The following is an 18,052-nucleotide window of genomic DNA, read 5'->3' on the forward strand; positions in this document are numbered from 1 at the left end:
TTTTATTCGTTTTTTTCTTCTTCATGTTTTCGCACACTTGCAAAAATTGCTATAAAACGAAAACGCGTACTCCGATCGCCTTGAAATTTGACACACAGAAAGGGAATCCAAAGGCGAATCCTAGCATCAAATTTGGTGCAAATCCGATGAATGGTTCAGGAGTTATGACCGATTATTCGCGTAAAACAAGATCGATCTGTTGTCACGCCTACAGGGTAAACCGCTTCATGGAATGAGTTGAAAATTGCTATTTAGATGTAGTAACCATCGTAGGAGTGCCTTTTGGTGGTTTGAAACGAATCGAGATAAAGACCATGGAGATATGACACAAAACCCAACCTGTGTCACAATTACGCGATCGATTTTTATGAATAAAAAGTATTAGTTTTCACGCCTACTAGGCAAACCGCTTACGCAATGAGCTGAAAATCGGTGCATAGCTGGAATAATCTTCATAGAAAGTCCTTGCAGTAGTACAGAAGAATCGGATTACAAACCACTGAGTTATGATTCCAAAGCCAATTACGTGTAAAATATGCGAGATCGAGATACTCTAATAGAACAGTCACCCTAATAGAGCATTCAGCTAATTTATTTACTCCATTATAGAATTCTATTACATTGCAAGTTATTCTGTAGGGAGTTCAGCTGCAAACAGTTAATCTTATAGACAGTTCAGCAAGAAGCAAGTCACCCTATAGAGAGTTCAGCTACAAATATATTGCTGTAGTGATTCAGAACATTACAAGTCACACTGAAGAGAGTTCAGCTATAAACAAATCACTGTGTAGAGAGTTCGGCTACAAAGAAACTACCCTGTACAGAGTTCATCTATACAAACAAGTGGCCCTATAGCGATCAGCTGCAAACAAGTAACCCTGTAGAGAGTTCAGCTACAGACAAGTCACTTTATAGTTTATACAATGTTCAGCTACAAGTAAGTCACTCTGAAGAGAATTCAGCTACAAACAAGTCACTCTGTAGAGAAGTTGCTACAAACAAGTCACCGTATAGAGAGTTCAGCAACCACAAAACCACCCTGTAAAGAGTTCAACTATACAAACAAGTTACTCTGTAGAGGGATCAGCTAAAAACAAGAGAGAGCTCAGTTAGAAGAAGTCACCCTGCAGAGATCTCAGCTGCAAAGAAACCCTGTAGAGAGGTCAAGTACAAACAAATCACCCTGCAGAATGTTCAGCTATATACAAATCATCCTGTAGAAAGTTCACACTGCTTGAAGTTTCTTAGTTTACTAGAGTGGTGTATCCCCAGTATATGGAACAGTTAATTGTTTGTTATTTTAGTAGTTTTTCAGTAAACCTGCATTCACTGATGTTTTTATGAGAGTTTAAAACTTAGTAAATCAATCATGTTCCATATACTTAAAGGGTCATTCCATACCAAATCAACAAAAAAAATCCTGACTCCTTTGGATTTTCATGAAATTTTGCATAGACATGGACTCTACTAAGAAACTTTCTCACATCAAAATTTGGCCGATTCTTTTGATCTCCCTTTAAGATATGACCTCTCCAAGTTTATTGCAAAATACTACTGTAACAATGGTTTAATAAAATGGTCATAATTTTGTCAGTGATTATCACAAAACCTTTCTGTTTAGAGTTTTGGAATGCTTATTAAATTCTCTTTCAAGTGATATATAATTCATTATAATTACTCAAAGGATAATGTCAAACCACAAAAATGTGACTTTTTTTCTTTGATCTTACTTTTTTCAAAAAAGAATATTTCAATTACTTTAATTTTTTGTTCAAATATTCTTCTAATACCCCTCTTTCATGACAGTAAGTTTGAAGTTGGGATGGGAAGTAGATCATGAGTTGTGGCTACATACGTAATTTTACATGCTACCGGGAGTGTAAGTGTGAACACTACTATAACAATACAAACGTTTAAATTAAATTATAGTATGGAATCTCATCAGAACATGGCCAAGTTGCAATACACATACAGTTGGAGGCATAGTATAGAAGTATCATAAGGTAATTAAACAGAAACATCAATACTCACCATTGCTGAAGACACACCAATATCCCCTATTGTTATGCATATTGATGCAGTTATGACAACAACATGATTTTAGTGCAAACACCATCAGGAGTCCATAATAGAGATTTTATGAACTCCTGATGCCATATAATGGGAGGGTTTAGTAGCAAATTATCTTATGAAAGGTTTGACAAAATTGTGAAAACTTCACATTAACATTATGAAGTCGGAGGGTAAATCATTCCTTATTCACCAAATTCTCAAAGTATTCAGCTGTTATTCTGTTGGACATCTGTACATGTCAGCAGACACTACATAGTAACAAAAGTTTGGTGGAGGAAATACGTATTTGGTGGAGAATTGGTGAATTTACATTGGAACCTATCTAAAGCCTTGGGACAGTCACCTTCAGGCAGGTGGCTGCTTTTGAAAGGTGGAATAGCGTATAGATATCTCATTTGGAGAATTTATAATTGGCCCTTATAAGGTGGTCTTTCTATACAGTCACTGTACTAAATCACAACCCTCCAACTTCATAATTTTAATAGAGTCTTATTGTGAAGTTTCCACAATTCTGTCTAACCTTTCTCTTATAAAACTTACAGTATCATAAGATAATTTGCTACTAAGCCCTCCCACTATATGGCACCAGGAGTTCATAAAATCTCTATTATGGACTCCCGATGGTGCTTGCACCAAATCATGTTGTTATCATAACTGCATCGATACACATAGCAATAGGGTATATTGTATAATTGGTGTAGCTTCAGCAATGGTGAGTATTGATACTTCTGTTTAATTACCTTATGATACTTCTATACTATGCCTCCAACTGTATGTGTATTGCAACTTGGCCATGTTCTGATAAGATTCCATACTATAATTTAATTGTAAGGTTTGTATTGTTATAGTAGTGTTCATACTTATACTCCCGGTAGCATGTAAAATTATGTATGTAGCCACAACTCATGATCTATTTGCCATCCCAACTTCAAACTTACTGTCATGAAAGAGAGGTATTAGAAGAATATTTGAACAAAAAATGAAAGTAATTGAAATAACCTTTTTGAAAAAAGTAAGATCAAAGAAATAAGTCACATTTTTGTGGTTTGACCTTTTCCTTTGAGTAATTATAATGAATTATATATAACTTGAAAGAGAATGTAATAAGCATTCCAAAACTCTAAACAGAAAGGTTTTGTGATAATCACTAACAAAGTTATGGCCATTTTATTAAACCAGTGTAGTGTTTTGCAATAAACTTGGAGTGGTCATATCTTAAAGGGAGATCAAAAGAATCGGCCAAATTTTTGTGTGAGAAAGTTTCTTAGTAGAGTCCATGTCTATGCGAAATTTCATGAAAATCCAAAGGGGTCAGGATTTTTTTTTGTTGATTTGGCATGGAATGACCCTAAAGTTACTGACATTTTACTATCAGTATAACTGGGTACAACTACAGTAAAGAATCTTAACGAATTAGTAAACTAAGAACCTGCAAGCAGTGTCAGGTACAAACAAATCACCCTGTAGAGAGATCAGCTAGAAGCAAGTCACCTTGTAGAGAGTTCAGCTACAAAGAAACCATCCTGTAGAGAGTTCAGTGGCGGATTTAGAGGGGTTTCTGGGGTTTCGACAGAAACCCCCTTTTAAATTTAGCTCAGAGCAAGTCTAAATACATAAACATTGTTGTACTGACAATTTGTAATATCAAACAACTATATACCACTGTATTTCAGTAGCATGCATGCATGCAGCTGCACTTAACTATAACACCATTTGTGACTGGGCCTGCGAAAATAGGGCATGTGGGCACATGATTTTTGCCTACTTTTTCAAACTTTCATCACTCATAACTTTTTGTACTATTATGTTATGGCAATGCAATTTTGAGCATCTAGTGAGAATTGAATTGGCTTTATGATGCAAGTAACAAAATTCAAATATTCGGTTCCAGCACTGAGATATGACCTGTAGAGTGACATGGTGTAGTTTGTGCCCACATGCCCTGTTTTCGCAGGCCCAGTCACATTTATAGCATTAAACTCCTTCACTTTTCATCTCCCATTGTATTAAAAACGATCGAGATACTCTAATAGAGCAGTCAAGTAACTACTCTAATAGAGCAATCAAAGCTACAGCTTAGTCACCATCTTTGCCCTATAGTTAGCTATAGTATTTACAGTTTAAAGCATTGGATTTATTGTAATTGCTAACTAAAAGTAGCCTAAAATCCAATCTCAGAGCTTCTAAAATCTCAAAAATTTCTGGAGAAATGTCATCAGATGCCTTATTCAGCTACACTAACTTTCAGAAACCCCTTTTAAAAATCCTAGATTCGCCTCTGGAGTTCAGCTACAAATATATCACCCTGCATACAGTACAGCTGCAAATAAATTACCCTGTAGAGAGTTCAGCTACAAACAAATCACCCTGTAGAGAGTTCAGTTAGATAAAAGTCACACTACAGAGAGATCAGGTCACCCTAAAGAGAGATCAGCTAGAAGAAGTCATGCAATTTATAGAGAGTTCAGCTACAAAGAACCCACTCTGTAGAGAGTTCAGCTAGAAACAAGTTACCCTATAGAGAGATCAGCTAGAAACAAGTCACCCTGTAGAGATTTCAACTACAAACAGATCATCCTGTAGATAGTTCAGCTAGATACAAGTCACCATCAGTGTCGAGAGATCAGCTAGAGGAAGTCACCTTGCAGAGAGATCAGCTAGAAACAAGTCACCTTGTAGAGACTTCAGTGACAAAGAAACCATCCTGTAGAGAGATCAGCTAGTACCCTGTAGAGAGTTCAGCTGCAAACAAATCACTTTGTAGAGAGTTCAGCTTCAAACAAATCAACCTGTAGAAAGATCAACTAGAGGAAGTCACCTTGTAGAGAGATCAGCTAGAAACAAGTCACCTTGTAGAGACTTCAGTGGCAAAGAAACCATCCTGTAGAGAGATCAGTTATATCACCCTGTAGAGTGCAAACAAATTACCCTGTAGAGAGTTCAGCTACAAAAAAATCAACCTGTAGAAAGATTAGCTAGAGGAAGTCACCTTGTAGAGAGATCAGCCAGAAACAAGTCACCTTGTAGAGAGTTCAGTGACAAAGAAACCATCCTGTAGAGAGATAGCTATATCACCCTGTAGAGTGCAAACAAATCACCCTGTAGAGAGTTTAGCTACAAACAAATCAACCTGTAAAAAGATCAGCTAGAGGAAGTCACCTTGTAGAGAGATCAGCTAGAAACAAATCACCTTGTAGAGAGTTCAGCTACAAACAAATCACCCTGTAGAGAGATCAGCTACAAACAAATCACCTTGTAGTGAGTTCAACAAGATAAGTGCTTTAGCAATAATTTTTATTTGGGATGCTGACAATTCACATTTTTGCAAACTGAGATAGTTCATACATTTATAACTATTGCAAAGAATTTCTGCTACTGCCTCTGCCAATTGTGTAGTAACCTTAGTTGAATTTAAGCATAAATGTTGCAAGAAAATAGTATTTTGAACTGAAGCAAGTAAAGATAACAGTCTAGTTTCTTCTAAACTACAATTTGATATGTCCAGGTATTCCAACGTTGTATAATATTTGGATATGAGTTTTAATACAATAGACACTATATCTACTGGTGAAATAGCTTCAGTTATCAGCAATAACATGTTGGAACATTTAAATTTAAATGATTGCAGTTTACGAGATCATGCGGTTGTAGCAATAGCTGATGCATTGGTAAAAATTAATTCTTCATTGTACTCGGCAACAACTGCATCACACAACAGGCAGCCACAAAGATTGGAGATGTTATTTATAGTAATCATGCAATAAGGCAGTTGCACCTTCACAACTGCTTAAGACCAGATACAAGTTCAATTATACTTTCAGCTGCTAGACAAAAATCTGCATTGAAATGCCTGAATTTGAGCTCAAACATCATCACATGTACACCTTCTACAGAGGGTATCATAGCATCAATTGTTGATCACTCACAATTATAATACATTGATTTATCATATTGCTACTTATCAGAGTCTGGATCTCTTCAAATTTTGAATGGGTTTATCAGATAAGCATACTACAGTATGTCAATATTGAATCAAATACTGTCACCTAAAGATCAGTGGGAATACAATTGTAAATGCAGACACTTTAGTGCAAGTAATTAGAGCAAATGTAAAACTCAGACATCTCAACATATCTCATTGATGCTGCTAGCCTTGTTGCAGTTTTCAAAGCCTTACAAAATAAAATATGTTTGTCGTTAGTTACAGTTTTATAGTCAAAATGGCTGCCATTGAACTGGATAAAGTATTTCATAGGAGATTAAAATTTAAAATTTTTAACATTAAATTTTTACCTTTTTATCATTAACCTACCATCACAGCCATTTCTTGGCCGCCACCTTGGATTTCACATCTTTTTTCACCATAGCCTTTCTGAGGGCCGCACACTTTTTTTACAGCTTGGCTGTTTTGGATTAGATTTCATTTCTTTTTGTATTTGTATACCCCAAAGCCGGCCTATGGCCAGCTTTGGGACTTTTTCAACCTATGTTTTTTTCTTTACTACAGGAAGAAGAAAAGATGAAGTAGATGTACTTTAAATATTTTATCAGTAAATGTACAAATTATATATACTGTATAATACATATGTGACCGGATTTGCGAAAAGGGGTCTTCCACACACATCCAATTTGCCAACTTTGACAATTGATAACTTCAGATTGGAAAGAGCTATTGCCTTGAATTTTGGACAGTGGTGAGCACCACTATAGCTGAATACGTGGTGAAATTGTCAAGTTAATATGGTACTTGAACACTGAGTTATGGTCTCCAACGGTTACGGAATTGGATGTGTGTGGAAGACCCCTTTTCTCAAATCCGGTCACATAATATTATACTGATTACAGAAATCTCCATGGTGGTTTCTTTGTAACTGAACACTCTACAAGGTGACTTCTTCTAATTGCTCTCTCTACAGGGTGAATTGTTTGTAGCTGAACGATCTACAAGGTAACTTCTTCTAGCTGATCTCTCTACAGGGTGATGTGTTTGTAGCTGGATTCTGTATAGGTGATTTGCTTGCAGCTGAGCTCTTTACAGAATGGTTTCTTTGTAGCTGAACTCTCTAAAAGGTAACTTCTTCTAACTGATCTTTCTACAGGGCAATTTGTTTCTGGCAGAATTTTCTACAGGGTGATTTCTTTGCAGCTGAACTCTCTACATGGTGGTTTCTTTGTAGCTGAACTCTCTACAACGTAATTTCTTCTAGCTGATCTCTCTACAGGGAGAATTGTTTGTAGCTGAACTATCTACAAGGTAACTTCTTATAGCTGATCTCTCTACAGGGTGATTTGTTCGTAGTTGAATTCTGTACAGATGATTTGTTTGCAGCTGAGTTCCTTACAAAATGGTTTCTTTGTAGCTGAACTTTCTTTAAGGTAACTTCTTCTAACTGATCTTTCTACAGGGTGATTTGTTTGTAGCTGAACTATCTACAAGGTAATTTCTTCTAGCTGATCTCTCTACAGGGTGATTTGTTTGTAGCTGAATTCTGTACAAGTGATTTGTTTGCAGCTGAGCTCTTTACAGAATGGTTTCTTTGTAGCTGAACTCTCTACAAGGTAACTTCTTCTAGCTGAACTCTCTACAAGGTGACTTGTTTCTAGCTGATCTCTCTACAGGGTGACTTGTTTCTAGCTGAACTCTCTACAGGTGATTTGTTTGTAGCTGAACTCTCTACATGGTGGTTTCATTGTAGCTGAACTCTCTACAAGGTAACTTCTTCTAGCTGACCTTTTTACACTGCATATTTGTTTGTAGCTGAGTTCTCTACAGGGTGATTTGTTTGCAGCTGAACTCTCTACATGGGAGTTTCATTGTAGCTGAACTCTTCTACAATGTGACTTCTTCTAGCTGAACTCTCTACAGGGTGACTTGTTTCTAGCTGAACTCTCTATAGGTGATTTGTTTGCAGCTGAACTCTCTACATGGTGGTTTCTTTGTAGCTGAACTCTCTACAAGGTAACTTCTTCTAGCTGATTTTTCTACAAGGTGATTGAGTTTTTTGCAGCTGAACTCTTTACATGGTGGTTGCTTTGTAGCTGAACTCTCTAAAAGGTGACTTCTTCTAGCTGAACTCTCTACAGGATGATTTGTTTGCAGCTGAACTCTCTACGTGGTAGTTTCTTTGTAGCTGAACTCTCTACAATGTGACTTCTTCTAGCTGAACTCTCTACAGGGTGACTTGTTTTTAGCTGATCTCTCTACAGGGTGACTTGTTTCTAGCTGAACTCTCTACAGGTGATTTGTTTGCAGCTGAACTCTCTACATGGTGGTTTCTTTGTAGCTGAACTCTCTACAAGGTAACTTCTTCTAGCTGATCTTTCTACAGGGTGATTTGTTTGTAGCTGAATTCTCTACAGGGTGATTTATTTGCAGCTTAACTCTCTACAAGGTGACTTCTTCTAGCTGAACTCTCAACAGAGTGATTGATTTTTTTGCAGCTGAACTCTCTACATGGTGGTTTCTTTGTAACTGAACTCTCTACAGGGTGATTTGTTTATAGCTGAATTCTCTACAGGGTGATTTGTTTGTAGCTGAACTCTCTACAGGGTGATCTGTTCATAGCTGAACTCCCTATAAGGTAACTTCTTCTAGCTAATCTTTATACAGGGCGATTTGTTTGTAGCTGAGTTCTCTACAGGGTGATTTGTTTGCAGCTGAACTCTACATGGTAGTTTTTTTGTAGCTCTACAATGTGACTTCTTCTAGCTGAACTCTCTACAAGGTGACTTGTTTCTAGCTGATCTCTCTACAGGGTGACTTGTTTCTAGCTGAACTCTCTACAGGTGATTTGTATGCAGCTGAACTCTCTACATGATTTATTTCTTTGTAACTGAACTCCCTGCAAGGTGACTTCTTCTAGCTGATCTCTCTACAGGGAGATTTGTTTGTAGCTTAACTCTCTACAGGTGATTTGTTTGCAGCTGAACTCTCTACATGATGGTTTCTTTGTAGCTGAACTCTCTACAAGGTAATTTCTTCTAGCTGATCTCTCTACAGGCCGATTTGTTTGTAGCTGAACTCTCTACATGATGGTTTCTTTGTAGCTGAACTCTCTACAAGGTGATTTCTTCTATAGCTGATCTTTCTACAGGGTGATTTGTTTGTAGTTGAACTCTCTACATGATAGTTTCTTTGTAGTTGAACTCTCTACAAGGTGATTTCTTCTATAGCTGATCTTTCTACAGGGTGATTTGTTTGTACCTGAACTATCTACATGATGGTTTCTTTGTAGCTGAACTCTCTACAAGGTAATTTCTTCTAGCTGATCTCTCTACAGGACAATTTGTTTGTACTTGAACTCTCACATGATTGCTTCTTTGAAGCTGAACTTTCTACAAGGTGATTTCTTCTATAGCTGATCTTTCTACAGGGTGATTTGTTTGTAGTTGAACTCTCTACATGATAGTTTCTTTGTAGCTGAACTCTCTACAAGGTGATTTCTTCTATAGCTGATCTTTCTACAGGGTGATTTGTTTGTACCTGAACTATCTACATGATGGTTTCTTTGTAGCTGAACTCTCTACAAGGTAACTTCTTCTAGCTGATCTCTCTACAGGACAATTTGTTTGTACTTGAACTCTCACATGATTGCTTCTTTGAAGCTGAACTTTCTACAAGGTGATTTCTTCTAGCTGATCTTTCTACAGGGTGATTTGTTTGTAGCAGAACTCTCTACAAGGAAACGTCTTCTAGCTGATCTCTCTACAAGGAGATTTGTTTGTAGTTGAATTCTGTATAGGTGATTTGTTTGCAGCTGAGCTCTTTACAGAATGGTTTCTTTGTAGCTGAACTATCTACAAGGTAACTTCTTCTAGCTGATGTATCTACAGGGTCACTAGTTTGTAGCTGAACTCTCTACATGATGATTCTTTGTAACTGAACTCTCTACAAGGTGATTTCTTCTAGCTGATCTTTCTACAGGGTGATTTGTTTGTAGCAGAACTCTCTACAAGGAAACTTCTTCTAGCTGATCTCTCTACAGGGAGATTTGTTTGTAGCTGAACTCTCTATACATGATTTGTTTGCTGCTGAATTCTCTACATGATGGTTTCTTTGTAGCTGAACTCTCTACAAGGTAACTTCTTCTAGCTGATCTCTTTACAGGGTGAATTGTTTGTAGCTGAACGATCTACAAGGTAACTTCTTCTAACTGATCTCTCTACAGGGTGATTTGTCTGTAGCTGAACTCTCTACAAGGAAACCTCTTTTAACTGAGCTCTGTACAGGGTGAATTGTTTGTAGCTGAACTATCTACAAGGTAACTTCTTCTAGCTGATCTCTCTACAGGATGATTTGTTTGTAGCTGAACTATCTACAAGGTAACTTCTTCTAGCTGATCTCTCTACAGGGTGATTTGTTTGTAGCTGAATTCTGTATAGGTGATTTGTTTGCAGCTGAGCTCTTTACAGAATGGTTTCTTTGTAGCTGAACTCTCTACAAGGTAACTTCTTCTAGCTGATGTATCTACAGGGTCACTAGTTTGTAGCTGAATTCTCTACATGGTGGTTTCTTTGTAACTGAACTATCTATAAGGTGACATCTTCTAGCTGATCTTTCAACAGGGTGATTTGTTTGTAACTGAAGTCTCTACAAGAAAACTTCTTCTAACTGATGTCTGAACAGGGTGAATTGTTTGTAGCTGAACTCTCTACAGGGTGATTTGTTTGTAGCTGATCTCTATACAGGTTACTTATTTCTAACTGATCTCTTGAATTCTGTTCAGGGTGACTGCTCTATTAGGATGACTGCTCTATTAGAGTATCTCGATCTCGCACTTGCTACACCAAGTTGGATTTCGTGTTATAACTCCGTGGCTTTAAGTCTGATTTTTCTACACCATTGAAGAGCCTTTCTAAGATGATAACTCCATCTGTACAGCGATTTTCAAAGCATTACCCCAAGTGGTTTATCTGGTAGGCGTGGCAAGCATAATAATAATATTAATAATAATAATAAAATAAATTTGCTAATCTCGATTGCGTAATTGTTACACACTGTTGATTTTTTTGCTGTATCTTCCTGGTTTTTAGCTCGATTTCTTTCAAACCACAAAAGGTTTGAGGTTCAATAGTTAACCTATTCACCCACCGATTTTCAGCTTCTTCCCATACGCGGTTTACCCTGTAGGCGTGACAACATATTGGTGTTATTTTTCGTGCATAATCGCTCATAACTCTTTGCCTGTTTATGGTATTCCAGCCAAAGTTGGTACAGAGATGCGCCTTTATACCCCCCTTCTGTGTGCCAAATTTCAAGGCAATCGGATAACGCGTTCGCGTTTTATAGCAGTTTTAGTAAGTGTGCGAAAAGAGGAAGAAAAATAAGAAGAAAAAAAAAACGAAGAAACTAAGCCAATTTTTGAAGTCGCATATCTCAGGAATGCCTGAAGCGATTTCGCTCAAATTTGGAATGTAGAGTACTGAGGTTGGAGGGAATGTACACAGCAAAATTTGTCTTGTTTCATCAAGGCAGCACAGAGCTACGGAGGTGCGAGGATTGCGTTTTCTTTCTTCCTGTCAGTATGCTCACGGGGTTGCGCGCCGGCTTCTTGGGCCGCACGATACACTACTGTGTGTCTTGATTCACACCTAATGATTGCCAACAACAGAGCACATTAGCAGTACACAATAATTTTTGCAACACTTTATACTTACCACATGGTTGTTTCCAAGTCATTCTTATAGAAGTTACCAAATGTACTTATAACCTAATTTTCAATAGAAGCATCTGATTGTGGGTTTCAATATACCGAGCTGTAGACAAACGCCCTTACAGTGGCTTAGCTTTTAATGGGGAGTTAAATTACATTTCTGGTATTCAACAACACCATGAGTGCTATACAGTACCCCTTAGGATGTTATAAATACCATGGGTGTACATGAATACCTTTACAATGGGTGTATCTGTAACACCTCATTTTAACAGTGCAGTAATGCAGGGTAATGTAATGTTTAAAGAACTGAATGGCTTCTCTTTGGCGCATTGGCCCTTTACTAGGTTACCATGGAATCACAGTAACTTGATAAACTGACCATGAATCATCTTTGTATGTAATTACTGCATGGCTAATTATATTTACTCAATTACCTTAACCATATAGACTGTAATGCTATCTATGACTCTGATCAGTTGAGTTTAGTTTATAACCATATATGGCAATACAATAGATCATGGGTCTTTTTGATAAGCCATAAAGTTTATACAGTTATGATCTCTTTAAAGTATTAGCACACACACTATTAGCATAATTATATCCAAAAACTAAATTATCCAGGTGTTTATTGACTCCATTAGATCTCACGATACACTAGCTGTTGCAGTTATGTGCAGTGTATTTACTTTAAACAGCATAAATCATTGATGTATTTACATAAACACTTAAAATTACCCTCTTCATCCAAATGGGATTACGTGCCTATAGAAGGCACACTATTCCCAACTATACTATTGACTGGCTGTGTGTGACTGAAGTAGCAATTAAATTGTAAGATTTAAGAGATTAATAGTATTTCAAATTTCAATAAAGTCTATTTGGTTTTTAATGTGTGCAAAAGAGGGAGATTAATTAGAGAAATAACACACAGAAAATAGTTTGAAGGTGTGTATCGAGCACAATGAGTAGTCTAGTAGTGAGACAAATCATGTTCTCAAATTTGAATATTTTTGTTAAGGAGATATTTGATAGACGTGTTTACCAGCAAACATTTGTTGATAGCAGCGAGTTACATCCCTAGTAAACACATAACACACAACATTAACACATAACTATAGCTAATATTAATGTGAATAGATGACCAAAATGCCAGATGACCTATATATACATGTAAATCTTTCTGAGAGATGGATAATGTTAGGTATGGCCATAACTAATTTTAGAAATGTAGCTATATACTCTTGTCATGTGTGAGCACTTTCTCCATAATATTATTGTGCCTACTTCTTAATGTCAGTAGCTGTATGGATGGGTTCTCCTGCAGGTAGTTGTGCTAATCTGCTTTGTTTTAGGCTTTATCTAGTCTATCAGAGTATCCCCTATTTGGGATACATATCTATCAAATCATACAGAGAATTACAGCAAGATGGGTAAAATGTAACTACCATATTATACAATTGGTCCAATATCTGCAACATCATTTCACTCTATCAGCAGCCATACTACCACAACAATTGCTTTCCAGAAACAGTCCAAGATTGGGACCTATTTATATCAATTGCCATTATCGGGGCCACTATAGCTACTGAGATAATACTGAAGATATAAGGCTCTTTGTAAACAGTGTGGCATATGGTAGATTACTAAGAATGTCACTGCAATGAATCAGCTGGTACTGTACATTGATCAGGGGTGTATGCAGGAATTTTTAAAAGGAGTACAGCTAAGTGACTGCTATCAGAGTTATTTAGTTTACATTGCCTGGGTGCTTTATTTAGTATCTCGATCATTCACCAACATCAAAATTTGAGAAACTTTGAAATTTTAATGCATCCTGTCAGTCCATGAGAGTTTAAAATCCAAAGAGGTTTCCTGGAAACCCCCTGGGTAGCTACGCCCATATTATATTATTATTATTATTATAATTGTAAGACTCATATGCATGAGCATAGTACAATGATTAGTTACAAATTAAATTAGAATGTAAGTAAGTAATTAAGTAAGTAAATTAATTAAGTATAAGTAATTAAGTAATTGAAGAGATCACTGGTGTACAAGTGTAGAGAATTGTTGTAGAGTTGGTGCATTGACAGTGACACTTGGTAAAGCATTCCACTGAGGGATTACTCGTGGAAAAAAGCTGAACTTGTAGCTATTAACTATCAAAGATATTGTAACAAATCTTTTGTTGTGACCTCTAGTGATAAGAGAGTTTTTAATCATGCAATCTGGGAGTAAAACATCTATTAAACCATTTAAGATTTTGTAAATAACACATAGAGACTAAATATCTCGTCTCTTCTTCAAGCTGTCCCACTGTAAAGCTGATAACATTTCACTAACACTGCTATATCTGTTAAAATCAGACATTACATATCTAGCAGCTCTCCTTTGAACAGATTCTAATTTGTTAATATTAATGTTGGTATAGGGGGACCAAACAAAATCTGCGTACTCCAAAATTGGTCTGACATAATTATATACAATAAGCAACAACTCTAATATTCCTCTGACAGAAATGAGTGTTTATTCTTATGAATGCTAGGGCAGTTTGCTCTTTTACAGATACACTCAATATGCTTGTTGAAGGTAAGTTTACTGTCTAATGTAAGTCCTAAGTATTTAACTTCCTGTATATGGGTAAGCGTTTGACCACAAGTGTGTAGTGTGTGACAGTTGGATGCACTTTGTGAGTAATTGTTAAAACAACACATTTAATTGGGTTAAACTGCATAAACCATTTGTTTGCCCAATGTTCCAGACAACGTAAATCTTTTTTTTTTTAATTACCGGCCCTAATGTCACTCCCTTCCACCCACACGTCTCTATGAAAAGGCTAGAAGAAATTGTTTAACTTGAAGAAAACTGTTAGCTTGATCATGTGAGCTCAGTACCGCCTGTTGTCTAGAAACAGTTAGTGGTGGTCATAGGCGGCGGAAAGGGGGGGGGGGCTAGGGGGCTAAAGCCCCCCCCTCAGAATGATATCACACCGAAATTATCTTTCTTGGAGTGGGACTGAAAACCGTGATAAAGATCGAGATACTCTAATAGAGCAGTCACTCTAATAAAGTAGTCAGTGTGTAGCGAGCTATGTAAGGATTTTTATGTAGTTTATCAGCTAGAAATGGTAGCTGGTGAGGTGGAAAGCTCTTGTGAGTTGGTTGTGACCTTTTTTTTTTTGTTTTTGGTCTCACCTTACCAAACTATAGAAATAAGTCTGGGTCAGCTCAGCGGAGCCCCCCCCCTTATATCAACTACTTCCTCCGCCGCTGGTGGTGGTTTAGTTAGTTAGTGCCTATAATTTTATTATTGCATTAGCTAATTATTTCATGCTACAAAAGGTGACATACAGCATAGATTATATAATATATGGTAAGGAATATTACGTATAATCTATGCATATACAGACACTCGCAGCAGGTAAATCTGCGGCCGTGGTCAAAGTCTAAGTGAAAGGTCAAGGCCACCGAATTCGTGCCAAGTCAACGGTAAAGGGTAAGATTCAGTTTTAACCCACAATTGAAAAGTAAGCTTACTGGAATATCGTCGCCGGATGGGTCATCGGTCAAGGATTGGAAAAGGTTCTTAGCCGTCACAGGCCAATTCGGCCGCCGTTCAAGACTTTAACCGCGATCGCAGATCTCAGTCCCTACCTACAGCGCGTCCCTGCGTGACACTCCGCGGCCCTTGCGCTTACTGAGCTACATGTACTAAGGTCAAACCGCGAGTCAAAACGTCACTGATGAGACTTCAGGCCTTATTTGGATCATTGCAGTTATCACCAGTATATAAAACTGGACAGTTTATATAAACAACCCATTGTTTCCGTTTAGCTAATATAGTCAGCATCTCGGTAGTGCCGCCGCCATGCCACCAAGAAATTTCTTGGGAAGGAGTTGGACATGCCTTATTGTATTACTGCTGATAGGGGTCTATGGTTGTGATGAACAGTGTTATAAGCCAAGAGTTGAAACTGCTACTTTTCAAATGGATGAAAACAATGCAATTGCTGATGGTGTATGCTATTCAACCTGTATTTTAACTGTAAGTGCAATTGTAGCAAACTGTGCTGTAGCTATATGTATCATGTATAGCTAGCAATGGTTGATTTGTGCCGGTATAGTAAACTCACTATGTGCACTTCTCAGTTGTGGAAGGGACCAACATTGACTGATTGTATGAGTTAATTGCTGTAAAAATAAGTCACTTTAATGCACCTATCACTAGGTGTTTGTCCCATTTCACTTTAGTCTACGATTTTCACTTACTGTAGGTTCCATGGCTCTTGGTAAGTACCTATACAGGCTTTGCCTCCAGTATTCACCCTCCAGTGCCTAGCAAACTGGTAACGTCGATAAAAACACTATTAATCCCCATGCTGGAACCTCTCAATTCAAATTCCCTTCCCATGGGACATCGTTTGTGATCAAATCCCTACCTGTAAGGTCAGATATAATGGTGTCACGTAAATATACGTGCGAGTAAACATGTAGGTCTTTGTGGTCTCATTTCACTGAGGAATCAATAAATCAATCAATGAATCAATCAGGAATTGCATGTACTATTTAATACTTCATCTCATTTGATGGTTTCAAAAATATAGGGCATTGTTTGAATACAGCCCCGCTATAGACCAACAATGATGACACACTTGCTATGATAATAATAATCATGCATGTTCACATAATGTTGTAGCTATAGCTAGATATAGCAGTTACAAATAGCTAGCTATTATACAAATTTCACGTAAGGTTTAGTAATACGTGCATGAAAGGACAAAGCCTACCTTGTGATTAGATGTCCCAATTTCTGCATCAAATATACACAAGCCCCCTACTACTATACCCAGGAAGAGAGAGTTGTGCATGATATTTACAGGCATTATAGCTATTTATATAGTTACTAAGTACATACAAAACTGTTGCACTGCATTCGTGTACACATGTACAGAAGATATAGAGCGAAACACTCATGCTTTAATCGACACTGCATCACATAGGTAGACCTCATTATTATGAAAGGCTCACATACGTAGCTCTATACTATATTAGAGTTACATAAATATAATTATAGTCCAGCTATTACAGATTACGAAACAAAAAAATTTATGTCGATGTTCGGACAAGTAGGGCTGAAACAAGGACCTGCAGTAACATACCCTTAGACCTGAGGTATAAATATGACAAAGAAGTGATTCTTATGTCAGTTAGGTATCTCCCTTTTTTCCATGAAATGATTCCTATTAGCTTATAAAATTCTCAACCTAATCGATACATACCTACAGTTGTCAAGTTAATTGAACATTTTTTTACATCCTTAATTGTTTTAATATTGTTCATTTTAAGTTGTGTAAGATACTATAACATTAGCTTGCATATTGTGTCATTAATTAATAAAATTTCCTGTCATATTCAGTTCTGGCTGATAACATATTCATTCCAGATCAGCATTGATGTGTCCGACTTATCATCATCAAGTTGTAATGACAAACAAAAGGTAAATGACTTGTTAACATCATGCTCAATAGCAACGCCACGTGATGTAGTTGAAGGGATGTGTTGCTGGTTGCAGTTCACAAAAAAACTCTATTTCTCTGAGTGAATGTCAGCTTAAATGTGTAAGCTCTCAAATATAGTGTGTAGTATCAGAGACATTTTTTATACTAAGTAACAAAAATGTTTGTGTTGCATCTAATACTTCCATCCCTACAGGACAGGCCAATGAGGTATTATAACACAACAGAATACTTGCAACTGAGTGTCATGTAATTCAATACTGCCTTTTTATCATCACCTTCCTTTTTACCATATATAGTCACTGAGATCATAGATTATACCCCAAGAACCCATATGAACCCAGTAGGGATATTCATAGGCACTTGTATTATAATTTCCACAAAAGAGTCATACTAGGTTGTATAAGAAGCAATTGCATAACTTTGGTTTTAAATTTCTGTAGTCAAGCTGTATCAATGAAACAGAAACTATACCTATGGAATGTGATAGCTGTGTGAGTTTTTTATTATTATATATCAGAAAGTAGAATCAATAAATCCTATTCTGTACATATAGGATTTTACAGCTTGCATGGTTGGTTGTAATTTGACAGTTCATCTGAACAGACTAGGTAAGCAATTATTGGTCTTCATGTGCATTCTATATGCTGGTTTTCCTTAACATTAAAGCAATCAGCCTTGGTAACGCTAATGTTACGCTGCTACCAGTGCCTGAAAAGTTATATTTTTATAAGGCTAACATTCAAATCAATGATGATATCATGCAGAGTGCAGCAATCACAAGAGAACAATCTGGTCCATTTGCATT

The 18,052-nt window shown here is 37.0% G+C and overlaps 1 protein-coding gene across 1 annotated transcript in view; it reads left to right on the plus strand.

The window, feature by feature from the left end:
* The first annotated feature begins 15,573 nt into the window (after positions 1-15,573).
* LOC136247662 (uncharacterized) overlaps positions 15,574-18,052 on the plus strand; it is a 3,380-nt gene continuing 901 nt past the window's right edge. The window contains exons 1-6 of the mRNA XM_066039492.1: positions 15,574-15,773; positions 17,172-17,225; positions 17,275-17,346; positions 17,688-17,738; positions 17,801-17,855; positions 17,914-18,039. Coding sequence (XP_065895564.1) covers positions 15,597-15,773; positions 17,172-17,225; positions 17,275-17,346; positions 17,688-17,738; positions 17,801-17,855; positions 17,914-18,039 — 535 coding nt within the window. The 5' untranslated portion in view covers positions 15,574-15,596. The remainder of the gene's footprint in view (positions 15,774-17,171; positions 17,226-17,274; positions 17,347-17,687; positions 17,739-17,800; positions 17,856-17,913; positions 18,040-18,052) is intronic.

The sequence above is a fragment of the Dysidea avara genome, chromosome 1 (assembly GCF_963678975.1).
Source record: "Dysidea avara chromosome 1, odDysAvar1.4, whole genome shotgun sequence".
Classification (NCBI taxonomy): domain Eukaryota; kingdom Metazoa; phylum Porifera; class Demospongiae; order Dictyoceratida; family Dysideidae; genus Dysidea; species Dysidea avara.